This window comes from Chenopodium quinoa, unplaced genomic scaffold (assembly GCF_001683475.1).
Source record: "Chenopodium quinoa cultivar QQ74 unplaced genomic scaffold, ASM168347v1, whole genome shotgun sequence".
NCBI lineage: Eukaryota > Viridiplantae > Streptophyta > Magnoliopsida > Caryophyllales > Amaranthaceae > Chenopodium > Chenopodium quinoa.
In genome coordinates this window covers 238,605-259,878 of record NW_018744020.1, presented here as the reverse complement: position 1 = coordinate 259,878, position 21,274 = coordinate 238,605, and the positions used below count along the sequence as shown (strand labels likewise).

Sequence of the window (21,274 nt, the reverse complement as noted above, 5' to 3'; positions counted from 1 at the left end):
AACTTTGCAATATAATTAGTTACACAGACCATAAAATGTCATCAGCTTTAACGAATATGTATATATTTTCCTTTGACCAATACTCAAATCGTGCCATTAACAAACATTAGGAGACCTTATTAAGACTTTAATTGATCAAGGTCAAATTTGCCAGCACCACCATATACAAGATCAACTCCTCTATGTAGAATCAACTTCGCAAAGGAGTGACTTTCATTTTATTTGTGTTTATAAAACATGTTGTATACCATACACCCACCGTGTCATCTAATAGTCATTTTAAAATTGAACATAGCATAGAGAGTCGTGAGAAAATATTAGCTCTATCAAGCATCAAGGCCAATCTTCTCCATGATTAACCGAAGCTTTTGTTCTAGGTCTTCTTGTTTCTTCTTAGACGCTTCCAATTCAGCTCGCATAATATTATTTTCATTTTGTAGTTTTTCAACATTTTGTTCCAGCTCAGCTCTTCCTATCTTTCCATCTTTAGACGACACCGGGTGCCCTTTGCCTAAACCTCGGGCATAACCTGAACAATGTCCAAGAACCTTCACATAAGCTTTTTCAAGAGTAAGATTATCATTCCCCTTTTCACCAATTTCCTTCTCATGCAAATCCCTTAATTCCTTGAACTTCTCCTCGGCCTCATCGTCAAACTTCCCATTTTTATGCCTTAGAAGATAAAACAAAGTCAGAATTTTAGTATAAAGAAACACAAACTGTTCGTGCATCAGACAAATATTTAATATACCTCTTTGACTTCTCCCATAACTTTAAATACATGGGATCATCTTTAGCTTGGGATGAGGTGACATTTGAACTAGAACCATTGATTTCAGTGACCTCATTCTCATTTTCACAAGCTTGTGCCTCGAGTTCCTGTCAAATCACATACATACACTTATTAATTTTAGCAAGATCAATCCATTTAAGAAAGTATTTCTGTTTTCTGATATAAGAATGTGTTTTATCCCAACTATTGTCTAATGCAATACTAGTGTTAGACATTTCATCTAGATCAAGTAACCATATAAACCTCAATACCAGCCAAAACTGACAAAAATGCAGCCCAAAACCTGGCACATTGGTAAGGGAGTGATTGTTAGAGCATTGAACCTCCTCCTTAGGTCCTGGGACTTGAGATTTTTTATTTTTATTTTTAAGTGTAATATTGATTTTTTGCAATAGAAATATAGATTTATAGAAGTAGTAATGTATTAGCACGCTTTCAAACTATGAAAACTCGAAAAATGCTTTGTAGTTTTTTTTTTTTTTTTTTTTTTTTTTTTTTTTTTTTGTAAAATCCATGTATTTGTAATTAAAAAAAATGAACTTATGTATTGAATATTTAGTTAATATATGATCATCATTTTTTTTAAAATTCCGAACCCACAGTTCGAAATTTCTAGATACGCCACTGATTTTACATGAGAAGTTTCTGAAATATTAAATTTTACATGAATTATACATTTATACATGTATACGATTTATGACTTATAATTCATGCATTTTGTTTGAATTATGATTTATGATTATGAATTATCAAATTGTTAAATGTTGCTTACTAGCTTACTGCTCTACCACCGCCTCTACATGAATTTTTAGTAATATCTTTTTTTTTATAAATTAAATACATATTAATGTATTATTCAATTATACTAAATATTTAATTAGGCTTAGTGCTATTAAAATTTGTAATTTTTTCGGTTTTACTACCAGTATCTCTGGTGATATTATTCTTTACTTTTATTGTGTTATTTTAATAATGTTTATCTAGAAAATGTTTTGTATAAGTGTTCTTGTACTAATAAAATTTCATAGCATTAAATAAAGTATTACGTATTTGTTATGAAATATTTATGGATATCCATTATCCTCCTTTGTATTATTCTGGAACAATCTAGATCCAGGGTTTATATTCTTATCCATCCAAACCCTAATCATATTGTATGTATATATATACCTTATCATATGGAATAAAAGATACAGATCAATTCTCTTCCCAATTTCACTCTTATTCTCTTTATTTTATAACATGTTATCCGCACCAGTTCTAGCCGATTGAGCGGATTCATATCGTTAATCATATTTTCTATACTACAATTTTAATTTTATCGCAACAGAAGGTACGCTTACGGTTTCACTAATTTTTCGTGATAAATTGATATAACTTTGTTATCTATAATTATCAGCATGCATGAAATCGTTACGGATTCTTTGGGCTTTACCAGGTTAATTGGTTTTGTTTGTGAAAAGAACTTATATATATATATATATATACTATTTGATTATGCATATTACTTTCGTTGATTGTTAATCTATAGTCATGGACATTGGTTGTACGACTAGATGTTTATCAAGTAATTAACACATTATTTAGTGGATACTAGTATTAAAGGAAGTCGAGTAGTTGCATCACTATTTATATGTTTTACTCAATACTTACCCAATAATAGTTTCCCAAACTAATACAATATTTGCATATAGTTTCTACTGCGTTAGTGCGCCACTTTGTTATTGTTTAATCACAATTACGGCTAGTCAAATTAGTTTTGCATTAATCACTTTACATCATATTGAAAACTCCCTTGGTATTACACGAGTACTTTATTATGGTGTTAAGGTTTTTATCTATATTGTCAAGGTTTTTATCTATATTGTCATACTATCTTAGATTGTTAGTATTGAAGCTGGGTTAGGCAAAAATCCTTGGATTACTTTTTGGTTTTAGAATCATACTTTGTATTAGTTAATAAGCGTTATAGTCTTATAGATACGAGCATATGACTATGTAATCATATGTTGCTGTAGTTATCATACTTATTGTATACATCTTTAGTCAATATGTATACTCAGCATAGTAATAGCCGTTAGTTAGCGTTTTAGGATAGTCAATATTTATCCCATATGTTCAGGGAATCAGTTATCATATTTTGTGCCTAACTCTAGCTAGTGTTTTACATTGGTTTATTACATCTAATTTTGAGTGTCGTCCAATGTGAAATTATTGTTAAAGTTGTGATATAATTTGATTTCTTTAAGGTATTATATATGTCGATTGATAGCAAATCACAAGTATTTGTAACTGATTTGTGATATTTTTAAGCTACCGTTCATAATCAGTAGTTGATTAATGAATTATAATTGTGATGATAAATTGATAATAATGACTACTAGCTAGTCTACTACATGATTTTTAACAAAGTGGCTAAAGATATATAATCTACTGCTAGTAATTTGCAATCTAGCGTAATTTATAATATATTGCATGCATACTCTAGACGACAAGAGATGAATTATTCAACTCTATCCTAATAGATGAATTATTTAACTCTATCCTAATCGTATTGGTAAGAATCTATGTGCATATCTTATTTTCTATTATAGCGTATATGTAGCTATCTTTTGTATTATTAGCTTTAATATATCTAGTCAGACTTAGCCATTGCTTGTATTAGAAATACCTTTTAATAATTCACATTATATCCAAGTACAGATAAAGATATTTGTTGCAATTTTGCAAAATATAGGACATGCATGAAACTTGTTTAACTTTCTCGTTTGGACCGATATATTTGGAGTGACTAATAATTGTTATTTAAATGTTATCATCTTAATTTGTTTGATGCTCATACATTCATTTAGTTTGATTTTATAAATGAGATGAGATCGCGAGTCTATACATATGAGCACGATTAATATTTATTACATATGAGCAAGACTATTATTATAAGTTTATTCTTTCATTGACGCCATGAGAAAGAATATATAAAAGGCTAGACTTTGAATAGTATTCTAGACGACACCGAACCCTGGGTGGGTGTGAATTGGTAAATCATATATTACTAGATATACTCACTCCCTAAAATAAATGAGAAATAATTATATGATTAAGATGATAAATGCATATTTTTGTAATGAATATAATTCATGCAAAATTATACGATCTGCAAATTAAACATGATTGCACAATATTTATTTGAGCAAGAGATAGATGACATTGTGGGAAGCTTACTTGTAAAAACATATTTATTATGCCCATATTTATAAGAAATTAATATAATTGGGCAAGAATCACGAGTAAGAACAAGTTTAACTTTATTATGCTTGATACATGTATTGCTACAAGAATTTATGCCTTGTGGATGAGATTTAAATGTTGTTGGATTCATTTCATGTCCTATGTGCAAGGATTAGAGGGAGACTGTATTAATTATTCCATTATTTTATCCTTGTACATAAATAATATAATATATTGATGGTCAGTTTGGTTCATACATTAACTTAAATATTAACGATTTACTTAATAGAAGTGGCCACATGTTCGTTATTTAAATATTTTGAAATGATACCATCTTGAAGATGGATATAAATGTCATTGATCACATACTAATTATAAATGCTCTGATTAAAATTATTGTCCCAGAAGGACAACATCGGTTACTAATGAACCTAAAGCACATCTGAAGCATTGTACTCCAATAGAGTTAAAATATAACAACCTTCAGAAAAGGAATGGAGCAACTATTGACAATGATAAATTTGAGGAAATGATAAATCCCATTACATTTCTAGAAGAAATCAATTTTAGTGAAATTTATATGTTTCATGATTATATAAAAGACTCCAGAAGAGTATGAAATATTCAACAAGATTAACATGTATCAAGATTATAGTCAAAACTCCAGCAGAGTATGAGTAAATTATTGGATAAAATATTTGTTGATCGTCTTGCCAATTGTATAAAGAAACACATGTTGATGTTCAAATATCACATCAAATTCATGGCCATGCATAACGTAAGATTAATAATAAAGTGATCACTAGTGTTGAAAATCTGACCAGAGTTTAATTTAGAGAAGTGATTGGATGTGATAATTAAATTAGGCCATCCGGGTTGAATAATTACCCGTTATGGAAACCTGAAGTTTCATTTGATAATGTGATGACGCTCTCTCAGTGTTAAATATATGAAATGAATTGAATGACAAGACATAACATTGAGATTGAGCTATATTTGGATTGTGATTTATAATAATTTGTATATATGAGAATTTCAAGGGTTAATAAGTTTTGATTTCTTATATAAAAGAGTAATGGGTGACCAGAAGTTAATCAAAATAACGTATATATTATTGTCAACTATTATGTGACCAGAAGTTCATCAAATACACTATTTAAGTCTTTAAAGATCCAAAAGATCACCACCTAGTAGAATTACAAGCAAGTGATATATGCTTGTATAACATTTCTATTGATTGGGGGCTATTGTATGTCAGCACATAAGAAATAGAAAAGAAGGAAATCCAACTGCACAACATATGTCTCCCCATTGATGTTGAATTATTGATCTCAAATTATGAAAGATTTATAAATAAATACATATGTGCTATGCAATGTATAGTTAATAAAGATATGATTTAAAAATTGCTCTCTAGAAGAGATAAAAGCTTGTTTAATACAAATCTTCTGAGAAATAAATTTTGATTGTGATTTTCCTAATGAAGTGAATTTTATTAATGCAAATTTATCTACTAAGTTGGTATATAATAAGACGCCCCTATAAATGAGATATTTTACCAACTTAGGGGGAGAAGAACGAATTAGCAAAAGTTGAAAAAATTAAATAAATAAAGAACATTTATGATCCCTATAATGGTAGTTTGAAAAGTTATATATATGCTAACTTTTGTATATATATTATCAAGATATGTTGCACATTTATGATTTTATTTGTATTCAGTTATGACTCATGTTGCATAGCGTTGAAGATACATTTTGGTCATATTAATTATGTGTATACATTGAGATAAAATCTTGCCAATTGTACTTGAATCACTACACCTGAAGTGTAGATTGTATATGATCGGTTCCAAAATAAAGATATGTTTAATAGATATGATATTTGGAAAGATAGTGCAGTTAACACTAATAGTGTAATAGTATATAAATACCATAGTGAATGAAATACCCTAAAAGTGGTATAGATATCTGAATTATTATAATAGATGGCCTATGATGTAAGAAAAATTATGATGGTACCAATGAAAAATGTATTCAGATATCATTGTCAAAATAGCATGCAAATTAAAATTGTACCTTGAGGAATTATATGATGATACCAGTATATGATGGAACCGATAAATAATGCATATGCATGGTATAATGGACTAGTGAATAAGGGATCTTGAATATATGTCCATTTTAATGTCGACATGAAGATAATTATAAAAGTTTATCATGGACCAGAAGTCCAAAGAAATATGGATTTTTAAAATCCACACTGTACAGTGTCTTGCATTATTTTGAGTCTTATTTATGTTCATATGCATGTGTGAGTCTTAGGTTATTGGATTATTCATTGCATATGTTCGAAGTTGTAAATGCATTACTCATTGTATAATTTGTTTATCATATTTTTATATATCATATTGCATGCTTTAATTTTTATATAATAATTGTATGTCAATGTTCATTCAAAGTATATTAAGACATATTTACAACTTTGATGGAAAATTAGAAAGAAATACTTATGTTCCAATGGGCTTATACTTGTGATGAAAATATTGATGACGTCGATTGAAATAGCATGTTATGAATCATGTAAGAAGAGTTCCTGAAGAACTTATGTACGACGTATTTAAATGTTCAACCCTACAAAGTTTATATCTTGAATATTGCAATTCAATTATTATCAAACTCTTGATAAAGTCAATGTGACTATTGACATCTCAACCTGAAGATTGAGCATATGAAAGCTAGTGAAAATTACTATTTGTATTTGCAAGAGAACTATCATGTCAATTATGAAAATTCTTCAGAATATTAACGGGATACTTATGCTTGAGATTGTTTTATTATGGTCCAGATGAACCATGATCAATATATATAATTACATGTGTTATATTATTAAGATTAAAAACATTAATAATATCATGTGTTGCCATATAATTATTAAGAAATGTTTGATCAAATAATGATCATCAATTTCTATTATTCACGGCCTCCAGAAGAAGGCATAAAGTATAATGGTTAAGGCAACTTTAAACAGAGATTTCGAATGCAATATGGACAAACACATGTATTATTGTTATAGGTTTGGTGATATGAAGACTCTCTTGTTCGCGTAAAGATTTAAAGATTTGGGAGGATCGAAAATCAAGGGATGATACTATTCTGCGTTATGTGAGAAGACTCTCAACTACATTGGATTCATTGCATTAAAAGACCTCAAGTTATGTATTCATCAGGGGGAGAAATTATGCGCTGCACTCTTTTTCCCTTAACCATGGTTTTTGTCCCATATTGGGTTTTCCTGGAAAGGTTTTTAACGAGGCAGCATTTCGAGCGTATTGTTGTACTCTTTTTCCTTCATTAGGTTTTTATCACTCAGGGTTTTTCCTAATAAGGTTTTAATGAGACACAGTCTTCGATAATGGACATCCAAGGGGGAGTGTTATGAAATATTTGTGAATATCCATTATCCTCCTTTGTATCATTGTGGAACAATCTAGATCTAGGGTTTATATTCTTATCCATCCAAACCCTAATCATATTGTATGTATATATATACCTTATCATATGGAATAAAAGATACAAATCAATTCTCTTCCCAATTTCACTCTTATTCTCTTTATTTTATAACAGTATTTTTTTTCATACTCAATTTTTTCCTTTAATAAATTCAATTGTTAGTCAGTCTGGACTCCAATTTTTTCTATCCGCCCTTAGGCCACCAAAATCTCAGAAATGGGCCTGTTTTCATATCTGAATACACCTCCATCAATCCTAATTATTTGATCAAATTTGGCATTAGATCAATTGAATTTTATATTACATACACCAATTTATATACTTTATTATTTTTTCTAAGTAAGGTGAAATACCCTTAAAATGTTTCTAGTGGGGATTGAACCCAATGAAACCTCCTCCTTGTTTCTCACAATATTTAGGTTCAGTAGTTGCTAATTAGACACTTTAAAGTGAGGGAGTATGTAGGGAAAGAGATCCATACCCTTAAAATGTTTCTAGTGGGGATTGAACCCCTAATTCAGGGTTAAAAAGTGCAATATTTCTCACTAGACCAAGCTAAGCTTGGATTATATTATACTAATTGACAACAACGTGTGTAGTAAAAATATTCATTAAGGTTGTATTTAAATTTCATATTATAATTGTACTATACTGCTATTAGTTTTTGACCCATGCAATATACTACATATTAATATTCATTGGTTTACAGGGATTAGGTTTGTTTTCCTTACCCTATTAACTTAGGAAAAATTTATGAAAATAATCCCAACTTTCGCCGATTCACTCGAAATAATCCCAACTTTGGATTATTTTTTAATAATCCAAACTTTGGAGGGTATTCGCTCAAAATGATCCCAAGTGACCGGTAACCTGTAAAAGAGGTAATATATTCTTTTTTTTTTATTTAAGTAACACTTGTCATCACGTGATTCGTTGAAAATAAAAATAATAGGAAAAATTACTTTAAATCATCCAACCTTTGCTCCATTCTCCCAAAATAAACCAACCTTTGGATTATTCCAGAATAATCCAACCTTTTATCCCCATCTTCCCATATCACACCTTGCAGGTCACCTATCCGGTACAATTGGTAATACGTGCTACGTGGCACTTCATGATTGGTTTTTTGTTTTTTTTTTAAATTTACTTTTTTTTACTTTGAGTTGTAAAAAAAAAAAAAAAAAAAAAACCACCCATCACCTTCTTTCTCTCTCTTCCCCATCACCACCATAGTCCACCGTACCCCCTTAGCCCCCTAACGCTTCTTGCCCACTGGAAAACACCCCCCTTCCCCCAAAACTACCCGCAAATCCACCCTCCTTAGCCGGCGGTTCAAACCCCAACCTTCTCTACCGTAATTCCAATTCCCACCCACAATGGAAATCCCAACCAACCCTCCCTTCAAAACATAAATTAATAATTGGAAAATGGCTATCAACAATTGAGGTTGAATTTGCTGTGAATTGGTGGTGGGTTGTTATTGTTGGTGTGGTGAAGTAAGGAGAAGCTAATTAATGGCAGATTGGTGGTGGTCTGGAGGAGTGCGATCGGAGGAGTATGATGCGTTGGTTGATGTGAGGTGTTGCATGACGATTTGAGGGGCTGTTGTTGGTGCTGTTTGGTTGGATTTCGTTTGTGAGAAGGGCTGCTGCAATTTTTGTAAGGTAGTGCTGCTTCTAGGTGGTTTCAATGTGAGGATGGTGCTGCTATTGTGTTGTTGCAATGTGTGCTGCTGTTGTTTGGAGGTGGAGCAGGGGAGTTGATGTGTGGGTTGGGCGGTGATGGCAGGGGAAGCTGTGAGGGGGTTGGTGTGTGGGGGCACCGTGGCATGGAGGTGATGGATAAGAGGGGCAGCATGAGGAGCTTTGGGTGGTGGTAATGGATGAAGATGATGGCAAATGGTGGGAGGAAGAAGAGAGAAAGAGATGACCGGTTGTTTAGGTGATCGGTCACTTTGGTTCATTTTAGGAAGAAGGGGTATAAAGGTTGGATTATTCTGGAATAATCCAAAGGTCGGTTTATTTTGGGAGAATGGAGCAAAGGTTGGATTATTTAAAGTAATTTTTCCAAAATAATAAAAATAAAAACAAGAAAAAAAAAATGAAAACTAAAAATTAAAAAACAAAAAATCAGCCCCAACCCATGACAACCCCCACCACCACCGGCAGCCTTCTCTTGCCGCCTAACCCAGGTACCTCATCCACCCCAAAACGCTGCTCTCAGCGTCCCCTCCCCTGGGCCGGTGCCGGCTCTGCCGCCTCTCTTACCCCCTAAATTCACAAAACCCCAAACCACCATTTATCAACAACCTCAAACACTTAAAAATGCCCAGCCTCACCCCAAAACACCACAATTGGCCCTCCCCCACCCTCGAAACTCTGGGAGCTAGGGTTCCGAGGGTGGGAGAAGTGGTTTTGGGCGTTTAACGCGGTGGAGGAGGGAGTTTTTAGAGATTTCGGTTGTTAGGGGTTGGTGTTTTCGGGGGAATGGGGGCAGGGGAGGGCGGTGCCGGCGCGGGGGAAGAGATATGGCAGATCGAAGGTGGCTGCCGATCTAGTCTGTGCCGGTGGGAGTAGTACTGCTGGTCGTGGGTTGTTGGTGGTGGTGGGGAGGGTGGTTTGTGGGTGGGAATTGGGAAAGCTGCTTTGTTTTTTTTTTAAAATTTAATTTATTTTTTCAATCAATGACGTGGTGACACATGTCACCTAACCTGTTATAGCAAGTTAGGTAACCGGTTGGGATCATTTTGAGCGAATACCCCCCAAAGTTCGGATTATTTAAAAATAATCCAAAGTTGGGATTATTTTGAGCGAATCGGTGAAAGTTGGGATTAATTTTGTCAATTTTTCCATTAACTTATTAGTATGTGTCAATGCATATATATTTATTCAATCTTTAATAGCTTAATTACGTGTGAGTAAAATTATAGGAAGTATAATTGTATAAAGATGATTTATTGAAAATAAAAATCAAAACAAACTTGAGAAAATCTTACTTGCATTATTTTCATATGTATATATATTATATTAATAAAATTGGTTATAAATAATGGTGGACTGGTGGTAACATTAGAAAATCGAAGTTTTTTCAACTTTCAACAATATTGAAGTATAGTGAATTAAAATAATATATTATAATTGGTTATAAATAATGTAGGGAACAATAGTAAAATAAAGGATATTTGAAAAATCAAGTATTTCAAGACTTGGATATTAATATTGAAGTATTTAACATGAAGTGTAAAAAAGAAAAAAAATTGCGGTGAGCGTGGATCGAACACGCGACCTTCAGATCTTCAGTCTGACGCTCTCCCAACTGAGCTATCCCCGCAAGTTATTATAATTATGCAACAATACTTATATTAATTATAATTTAACCATAATTGAAAGATTTTATTTTTATTTTTTAATTTTTATACTATTCCGTATCAGTTTCCTCGACTTTCACCTGTCTTCTTTCACTCAATTAATTACTTCGTACTTTCATAGAAGGTATCATTTTACTGGAAATTAATTTTTCTTACAATGCTTAATTCTGAATATAAACACTTCATCTTCTTCATCAACATCTGAAATTGTGGAAGCTTCCAAAACTCCATGTATAATTAGCTTCCATTAAAGCTTCATCAATGGCGGATGCTACCATTGCAGATACTTCTCAAGTTCAGCTTGAAGTTAAGCGTAAAATTGACGGCTCTTGGCATCCTTGTCAAGTCTCACTCTGGTAATCTCTTCTCACTTTCACTGCTACCATTTTTGTTGTTGTTGTTGTTGCTGCTGCTGCTGCTGTTTTTATTATTATCTTCAAGATCAATTGCAATTTTTGTTTCTTAAATGCAACATTTCGATGTTTGTAAATTCACAATTAGGGATTTAAAGGATCAATTGACAGTTGCTATATCTTTGTGTTGTTGTTTTGAATTTTGATAATTACTAATTGTAGTTTTTTGAAATTCGATTGATGAACTTTTAGAATTGATTTTATATAAATTTAGATGTAATTTATTACTTAATTTGAAATTTGATTATTGTGTAATCATGCATATGGAGTTGATAAGCCTGATTATGTTATTTATAACTTTGTAATTGTTTTTCAAAATTATTTTAAATATCAATTTTGATTATGAATTTAGCTTTGTTATCAAAGGAAAGGAGGTTTTGGATGAATCTGGATTGATTCTGAATTGGAAAAAAAAAAAATCTAAAATAGGTAACATGCATGCTAGCTGAACTTGTGGCAAGTTTTGAAATGGCGATTAGCCAATCTAATTGAAGAATAGGTAGAAGCCTTTCATGTTGGATAGTAGTATCTAGTATGTACTGTTATGATGTCATGGACGACAATGATTTTTGAAGGTTGAGAATTTTTAAAGGCACTATATGTTGTTGAAAATGTTAGGAGGTGGTTAGTAACATGAAATGTGGCCATAGGATTAGGAAGTTGTTACTCACTTGACTGATATTTTATAGGGGTTAAATGGTTTACCGGAGTTCCTTAGAAGTTAGAACTTTCTATATAGTCTCTTAGAATCACCCATCAAAGTATTTACGTAGTATTAGTTGTTATAATATTAATTTTATGTTTGTTCAAATAATTTAAAGATCAGATCTACTCATAGGCATTGTTTTAACCTTGTTCTTATCACATCAATTCTTGTGTCTTTATTTGAGATACATATAACTTTGTATTAATTATTACATTTCTTTGCTTAAATGACTTTGTTCCAATCAATTGTCAAATAGCTCTGGTGGAGGACTTTCTGTGAAATATGAAGGTCAAGTTTCAGAAGATGTGATATTAGACGTAGAAGATGCACGAGTTTGTCTTCGTGTACGTTCAATTCCCGTGCAGGGGGATGATTGTTGTTGTATTGAGGAAGGGAGACATGTTGTTGCTGCTTGTGAGAGAAACTACCAGAGGCTCTTTTTTGATGCAGTAGTGCAAAAGGTAAATCTATTTTCCAAGATTTTTTTTAAATGAATTTTTTTTTTATATTATTATTGTGGTAGGAATAGCATGTGTGCAGGTGTGGTGTGGCCTTGTCAGAAATGCTGGTTACCCCTGTTGTAATCAAGGGTAGTTGAGCTTACTTCTTTAGCTTGAGATATGATAGAACAAGACATCTCTTATGCTTCATGCTGTATTAGAAAGCTTACTAGGGATCTTTCATAATGCAAAAGATACTTAGGAGTTAGAACATAGGTTGCTTTATGACAATTCCTTTTGGAAAAACTTATCAATAGCATTGGAAGAGCTTTCTTGACTTGGATGCAAACATTTTTTGTTTTGTATTTGGTGGGAACTAAGAGATTATATTTGTGGCTTTGAGAAAATTACGAAAGATTATAGTGTGGCTGTGGCTCTGGCAACCATTACACTATTTTATTGTTTATGTTATGCTGTTTTGGAGCAGGCTGTTAAAACTGCTCTTGCTAGTCAAATCTGTTCTTACACTTTTCATTTTCATCCATCTCAAATTAGTTCTCACACTACTATTTTGGAAAAGACCGTGTTATTATACATATCACTTTCCACTACCAAAATGTTAGGGCTCTTCTCTCTTTCGCATTCAAAAAATAAAATAAAATACCCTGCTATAGTGTATCACCATTATTTTTCAATAATAAATGGCCTATTATCTCCTATTATATCTACTTTCCTAATGAAATAACAATTGATAACCAAACTACAGCTGTACTATTGTACATCTATAAGTTCAATAACTCGTGTGTGGCCCGGGTGATGCTTTGGATTGTTACTTTTAACACTTTATGGTAGGTTGATTCATCCTTTACTTATTCATAGTTATTTGTAAAGCCTTTGAATACTTTAGCTTGTGAATTGTATGATTTTGTGTAATATTGTTCTATATCCTTTTAGGAATTTTTTATCTATCAATGACCATATCTTGCTAGTTATGATTCAAGTACTCATTAACTGGATGAGTATTATCAAACATTTATGATTATAGTTTAAAAAAAGTTATAATTTAACACTCCATTTCAAATTATTTATATTTGAGATGATTATGAAAGTATATAGATAGCTAATAAGGTAATACTTCTGATGTAATTCATCGTGGTCTAGAGTTGCTTTTAATATATCATATAGATTCTTATTTTATTTTTTTTCCTTGGTGTGATGAGTTCCATTTAGATTTGGATTAATGATACCGTTCTGCTGTTTCACTTCCAAATTTATTATTTTCTTTCTTTCTCTTCTTGGCAGGCAATAAGAGTGAGACATTCCAAAAGGGCTTCTTGCAGATGCACTTTCATGATTAAATGGCTTTCTGAACATACTGAAAATGGAGTTTCAAGTATTCCATCTAGCTCCATCATGAACTTAGCTACAGAAAGCATTGATTCTCATCCAGTTGTTGCTGCTTTCTTAAACTCTACAGAGGAAAAATCCCATTTATCTACTTCATCAGCATCCCCTTCAACTTTTGAAGATACTGAAAGCGAATTTGATTTTCATGGGTTATTGAAGCATATTGAAGGAATTGGCAGCATGACTGATGGTATGACTGCTGTAACTTATCTTAGTCATGTTTCCTTGCTTCATATATCTCCCTTGGTTCTACTCTTAGCCTCCAGTAGATAGTTTCTTCTCTTTCTTTTCGTTCCTTCATATTTCTCCCTTGTAATCCTACTCTTAGCCTCCAATAGATAGTCTCTTCCCTTTCTTTATAGTAATATTCAACTTGGATGTCAAACATTACTCTATTTTTTCGGGGTGTGGGAGGGAGATGAGGGTCAGTGTTATAAGAGTGATGCATATGATCTTCAGATATCGGCGTAGCCACTTAGGCTTCATGCAGAATAGTTTTGGTAAGAATATGCCAAGATTGAACCTGCCATATGTCAGGGGTAGACGCTATGGAGGTATGTAATGCAACTTTTGCAATTTATAATTTGTTTTGCATCTCGTTTTTCATGAGCTACAGAGATAATACTCCCTCCATCTCCAAATGAAAGTCTCATTCCTCCCAGAAACCTTATCTTGGTACAAAAATCTCATTTTACCTTTATCTATACTTTATTCACTTTAATTAACCAAGCCTCACTATTTTCTTTTCTTTTCTTTTTTCATTCACTCTTGATCAACCAAACCCCACCATCCTCTTTTTTATATTTATTTTTAAATAATACCCCAACTTTTTTTTTTCACCTCCCTATAAAAGTGTGCAAAAGGTAAATGAGACTTATTATTTAAGGATGCAGGGAGTAGCTATTCAAAAAAAAAAAAAAAAGGATGCAGGGAGTAGCATAATGAACAAGTATGGCCCATTGAAAATTTCACTAAAGATGTGCATGTAGGCCCAATCTGATATACTGGTTTCATTGGACTGTAGGAGTCTCTTAGCTTCACTTATATTTCCCAATTGTGTTGCAAATAATAAAAAACGGAGGTAGTATAAGACTTAATGACATGTCATTACCAATTAACAAATCATTCAAACTATTATTGATAGATTAATATTAATAAGCATTTGATGGGTTTTGAACACTAGACCTTGAGAATACAAGATCTAGCTCATTACCATCTTAGCTAATAATAATTCATGTTATCTATACAAATAAATATAACTATAAATGACACACACCAATTAAAAGAAAAACGAGATAAACAGTTTGAAAAAAAAATGAATAGGAATAAATTCAACATTTCTCAAACAATGAAGTATTAAAAATTGTTTTCTATACTCTTTGTTAATTAGTAACATTATGTTTTAACATTTATGCATAACATATATACATAATAGATGATAATATATTTCATAAAGAAACAATTTAATCAAAGTGGTAACCCGGTGCAATGCCCGGACCGCACACTAGTTGACATCATTAATTTTAAACTTAAATTTCCTTAGATATGGACTAGTGTTCCTACTTATGTCTTATTGAGGGAATGACTAAGCATCTCCTTGTCCATTTGAAGACTATATCTATGTTATAGACTAGCTAATTCAATGTAATGCAAGCACAATTTAACGCACTCAAACATAGAGAAGGACTGCTTCTTCATTAACAGGACAATGGGCGGATACAAGTAGCAACTTTAGGCTGCCAATCTCCAAGCAACTTTAGGTTGCTACTCTCCAAGTGTTTCCTCATAATTTTCTGAATACCCTCCTCATTTCACATACTATATTACTTATACTAATGGTCAAGGATGACCTTAAGGTTTACATGTGATTACATTAACGGAAATGGAAAAACCATATTAGAACATACTTAAAGTTGCTTGCTTTCCTTCCTCTCTTCTTCTTAATTAAACTTGTCTTCTAGTTAATTGGAATTGCTCCCCTTTGTTTGACCCTCCTAGTTGATGCCCTTGTTTGACCCTCCTAGTGTAGACTCACATAGGCTGACCGGATCACCGGAGTCCATCACAATCTAGCATTTGCCTTTAAATAGTCCATAACTCCATACAACCTAAGCTATAAGCTTTGACTACAAGAAACAATAATCCTGAACCCTAACTCAATATCCAAATTCACTTCACTTATGACTTAGATGCTCCAACTTATGTTTTCACTTCATCGAGCTTATGAATATCTTAATGGCCACAGTAAGACCTCAAAAGACACTTCATAATAGCAATCACACTATAACCTTACATATGGTTCTGAGTGCAAATTTAGATTTGATGCATCTAAATATTGGTATTTATCTTTTGGGGGTGACTTCTTGACCAATTGAGCTCTAGAATTAATTTTTTTTTTAGTAATTACCTCTAGTTTGTCCGTACAGGTGATTTTTACTGTTCCTTAGAGGCTTTGGTAAAAATTTCATATGTGATATAGAAATTTCGATGTTTAGTTGTAAAATCCACATGGTTACCCCGATATGTTGTCAACAATTTTATTTGGTTTCACATTTGAATATGGGCCTATTCTGATTTACTAAACTGAGTTGAACTGAAAATAAGCTGAAGAGAATAGGCCCTAAGATGTGCTAAAGCGATATAGTTTTTACTTGTGAAATTAACATTCTGTTTTCTGATTTCTAGGTGAAAGCAATGGTCGTACCAAACTGGTTGTTTCACAACGAGAGAATAAATGTGTTCAAGTAAGTTGTGGAAGGAGACAATTAAGATCCGCAAGAAGACAAGATATAACACAATCAACAATTGACAATCTTATAACTTCTGCACCATCATCTCATGAGAAATCTGTACAAAATCAGTCTCCTCTCAGTCCTCTTGCTGCTCGTGCAGTTCTGGCCTCATTAGTATCAAAACTTCCCCAAAAGATTGAATCTGTTCTTCATGAAGAAAGAAAATGTGACTCTGTGTTAGATTTTTCCTCTTGTGTGTACAATTCTAGGGACTCTGATACTTTTATTATAAACAAGAGGGAAACACTTGTGACAAATGAAACAAGGTTTTCAGACAAGATGCTTCATGCAAAATTGTCAAATGGATTGCCTATAGAGAGGTCTAATAAAATTGAACCCTCTATTGACTCAGATGGCAGTTCATCATCCTTAATGAGAGAGGAATCCGCCGTTCCTGTGGTTGCAAGGAGATTAACTCGTTCAGCAATGAACAGAGAAAGTGCAAATACAGATGAAGATAATGGAACCACATCAGCTAAAGATGCAACATTTGTTCGTGTGACTCGCTCTACGGCTCATAAAGAGAAAGGAAATATGGCTAAGAAGGATACTGAAGATTTGCAGGACAGGAAGATAAGATCAACCCGGTCAATTTGTTCTGCAGTAAAAAAAGAGACAGAGATTTTAGGTGTGAGAAATAGAAACAGAACCCTTGATGAAGGGGCAAAGGGTACCATCTTAAGCAGTACAATTCGAGTAACTCGTTCAACAGCTCGTGCAGGGACTGGACACTCTGGAGTTTTAGATGACTGCGCCGAAGAACCATTGCAAGATAAACATGAAAGTGAAAGTGTTCATACAGATCATTCTAATGTTGGTTCTGAAGCTATGATATCAACACAGAAAAGGACCTTTCCACTGATCAATGCTGAGTTGAAATCAGCAGAAAGTAATAAGAAGCAGAAGGGGTCAAACTCTGTTGAGAAGAGACAAAAGACAGCAGGTTCTTGCTTCTACTCTATCAATTGTCTTCTTTTCTTTATTTTGTTGTCTCTTTATACTGGTTCTGTATTTCCTCATGGTCATTAACTTACATAAAGCTTATTATCAATTTTCCAATGAATGATAGAGCTCAAACTTTACAGCTGGTAGAGCTGATATCTATTTATCAATTTTCTTTTCAGGAATTAGCCTTTTGCTTACCATCCTATGAAATTCAAACAAACACCTCATAAGAGAAGTGATTTAGTTTTATATCTGGTTAAAGTTTGTCCTTTGTGTCTATGTCTATTTGCCCTGGTCTAACCCACCTGGTATGGATGTAATTATGTCTCCTTAAGATTTTAATGATCTGGTTTTAGGTTGTGTGACTTGTACATTTGCTTGCCAATATAAAATCCTTTGATAATGGTTTACTTATACACTATATACCATTGTTCATTTTCTTATATAAATCTTCATGTTAACTTCTTGATAGAATGTTCTGGGTAACGTAACAAATCCTTATGATGTTTTGTAATCTATGAAAATTTGTCACTTAATTAGTAATGTATCTATCTCTGCAAGACAGCTAGCAATTTTTTACAATATAGCTTCCAAATCTCAACAGTATTGAGAAAAGAAGAATCCTTCATTGGTGGAAGTATAGTACTGAAAATATCCACTTCTGTGTATAGCTTAGTCTGATTGTTATTTCATGTCCTGCATAATCATCCACTGAAAAAGAAGTATAACCTGTTCGTGAACTCTAAAATACACTTGGTCTTTATAAATTAGATAGGGAGTGAAGGCTTTTATTTATAACATGAGGGTAACATTATTTTGTTTTCTTGGAGGAAAACATCCAGTTCTTTTCTGACCACGGTGGAACTCTTATGCACTCAGATTCAGTGACAGATTTTATACTTTGCAATGATATTTGTTTTATCAAGTATTGTAAAATTTGTAACTATAGACCTAATTTTTGATCTTCTGTTGCAGCTGAACTTAATAATGATGTTGATATGCGATCTCAAAAAAAGTCAATTTCTTCCAAGAACCAACCCACACGATATTCACCAAGGCTTAGATTCTCTTCCTGCACTTAATCAGCAATTAAGTTGTAAGCTCAGGTGCAATCGTAATTCATGCCTTTCCATCGCTACTTTGCTTTGTTCAGGAAACTTTTAAACACATGGTTTGGTTTTTATTTATTTTTTATTTATTTTTATTTTATTATTATTATTTTTTTAGAAGAGTACTTAGTATGTTATATCTTAATATATTTTAATGAATCTACCAATATTCTTGTCCTTCTGTGTATGCTTAATCTTGTTAGCTAGGGCCAACCTCTTAGAAAATTCAAGATTGATGAATTTTGGTCATGTTGATGAAGGATTTTTGCACTTTACAAAATTCCCTTAAGCCCTTTATACTTTTTCCATTTGAATTATCTCCCAGGTTGGTTCTTTATTTACGATTATAAAATGTACATAGAAATTGATATGCACTTCCCTGATGGACTTAATATAATTAACAACTAGATTGAGTTTGATACTTTGTGATGTTGATTGAAAAAGTTTGGTGCAAAATGAAACTGATTGTTGGCAGGATAATTGGTTAATTTGATTTCTGTTTATGCATTAAACTTTGATGCTTCCAGAAGCCTTAGAAACCTTTACCTTCCATAAATATTCTTATTCTTTGTTTTTTGCTTCGTCTCTTTGTCCTAAGGATGATGGATAAATATTATAAGACATAACCTTCGTAATCAATGACCCCTTTTTCATTTTTTTTACGAAAGAAAGAGGGGGGGGGGGGGGGGTTGGATGAAGAGAAGTGCTTTCAAGAAGAAACTAATTTTCCTTGACAAGCAAAGTTGTTCCTTTAAGACCTTGTATGGTCAAACTCAATGTACAAACTGAACATCTCTGCCCCTCTCCCCTTTTGGCACTTTTGCAAAGTGTAATTTGAACTAGGTTTTGGCTCAGGTGGGAACCTTGGGTTTTATTGTGTTCTTTGCTCTTGTTTGTTACTGTCTCTATGCTAATGTAAATCGTACTTCAGGATGGTTAGGTTGAAGCTCCTTTATTTAGTTTCCCTGTTTTCTTTCCTGATAAAATATAACTATTAAATATAGAAGAATATCAGTATCTTTGAGAGAGTCTGCACAGTACCTTTTTTTTTTTTTTTTTTTTTTTTTTTTTTTTTTTTTTTTGTATCCTTCCTTTACTTTAATCCATCTAAAGGTAACCCCAAATACAGCGAAATAGGGTTCATCTCTTTCTTTTGTGTGTCAAATATGAATAGTTTTATAAAACCCTCTTTACCGGTGGATGTTTTGATATCTTGTGTTACTTCAATCCTTTTAAGATAATTCAGAATGTATCAAATTATGATGATGTTGTAAAATATTTATTATACTTTCTGTGGTTAAGCAATCTGATTCCTCTTGCTCCGCAATGTATTGAGAATTCAATATTTTTCTCAGTTGAAACTTACAGAAAGCTATTAATCACTTGATCTGCTGAAGAAAAACAGCTATTTTTTTCTAGACTAATTACTTGACTGGGACCTTTTCAAAAAAATAAATTACGAAGTAAAAATTACTTGACTAGAGAGGTGGGTTGCTAGATGATGAAAAACATAGCTCAAACTGAAAATGCATGGAGGACTACATAGAGGAGGTACGTTGAGTGATAAGACAACCTAGTCATCCAAAGGAATAAGGATTCGTTATATGGCATACGACTCCTTATAAAAGTTGTACACACAACTACACAAGCACACAGCTACATGCCTTGTTTTTTCACATGATGTGTATGCTTGAAATGTTTTGCTCATGTATCGGCAAAAAAGAGAATGTTCGTGTCATATGCTTTGAGATTGCTATATTATTGACCTATATGTTGTAATGATACATACTTCGTATATAAAATGAGTAGGTTGAATTTTAATGTATAAATGGCATTTTTGAAAAACAAATAAGTTTTTGCTCTGAAGTTAAGGACATTAATGTTCCGTTTTGTGTGGCAAAAAAATCTCGAATTATTATTTTTTTTAACCATGAAAATTGATTGGGTAAGGTTTTGGGGGTCATTTTGAATCTTTATGGTTTCAAATTAAGCTCGAAACTAGCAAAAAATTAACGTAAATTCCGCGTTTTGCAATTTTTCGAAAAAAATATTACGATCTCGATATACAAAATGGCGCATATCCGTTTTTTTTTTTTTTTTTTTAAAATCCAATTTCGGGCTTAATTTGTATCCATAAAGTTTCAAAATGACTCCTAAAACCTTACACGATTAACTTTCATGGTTAAAAAATAACGGCACGCTAATTGACATATTTTCAACACACAAAAAGGGTATTTACATTTTTTTTCCCACTTCTAAGCTTAATTTGTTTATGTTAGGAAATAAGGGTGTAATTGTGTTTGATTAATGCGGAACAAATCAATGAAAAATAAGAATTGAGAAAAACAATAAAGAAGATATAAAAAGAACACAAGGATTTACGTGGTTCGGTCAAAATAGACCTACATCCACGGGTGGGGGATTCGAGAGCTTCTTCACTATAATGGAGAAAGAAACAAGAGAATAATACAAGGAGTCCTAAATCTAATTGCTCAAAAAAGGTATATTCTAAATGATCAACTAAAGGGTCCTTTTATAACACAAGAAAACCCTAAGATTGTT

The 21,274-nt window shown here is 32.5% G+C and overlaps 2 protein-coding genes and 1 non-coding gene across 3 annotated transcripts; 1 reads left to right on the top strand and 2 right to left on the bottom strand.

Moving 5' to 3' along the window:
* Positions 1–324: 324 nt before the first annotated feature.
* LOC110690213 lies at positions 325–1,085 on the bottom strand. The gene is made up of 3 exons (XM_021867046.1): positions 1,077–1,085; positions 752–879; positions 325–672 (listed from the first exon to the last, which is right to left on the bottom strand). The coding sequence occupies exons 1-3, from the start codon at positions 1,083–1,085 to the stop codon at positions 327–329; spliced, it is 483 nt and encodes a 160-aa protein (XP_021722738.1). The 3' UTR covers positions 325–326.
* Positions 1,086–10,783: 9,698 nt separating this feature from the next.
* LOC110690225 lies at positions 10,784–18,961 on the top strand. Its single transcript, XM_021867059.1, has 5 exons — positions 10,784–11,256; positions 12,276–12,480; positions 13,762–14,056; positions 16,552–17,601; positions 18,579–18,961. Exons 1-5 carry the CDS (start codon positions 11,162–11,164, stop codon positions 18,683–18,685), a joined length of 1,752 nt encoding a protein of 583 aa, XP_021722751.1. The 5' UTR covers positions 10,784–11,161; the 3' UTR covers positions 18,686–18,961.
* TRNAF-GAA lies at positions 10,791–10,863 on the bottom strand. The gene has a single exon. It is a non-coding gene; the product is annotated as a tRNA-Phe (tRNA).
* Positions 18,962–21,274: the final 2,313 nt, after the last annotated feature.

Bases quoted from the DNA above. Each gene is read 5' to 3' on its own strand.
- LOC110690225 (XM_021867059.1), top strand. From the start codon at position 11,162: ATGGCGGATGCTACCATTGCAGATACTTCTCAAGTTCAGCTTGAAGTT. The intron at 12,481-13,761 runs GTAAATCTATTT...TCTTCTTGGCAG, and splicing joins TTGATGCAGTAGTGCAAAAG to GCAATAAGAGTGAGACATTC. The intron at 17,602-18,578 runs GTTCTTGCTTCT...CTTCTGTTGCAG, and splicing joins GAAGAGACAAAAGACAGCAG to CTGAACTTAATAATGATGTT.
- LOC110690213 (XM_021867046.1), bottom strand. The intron at 673-751 runs GTATATTAAATA...TTATCTTCTAAG, and splicing joins TTATGGGAGAAGTCAAAGAG to GCATAAAAATGGGAAGTTTG.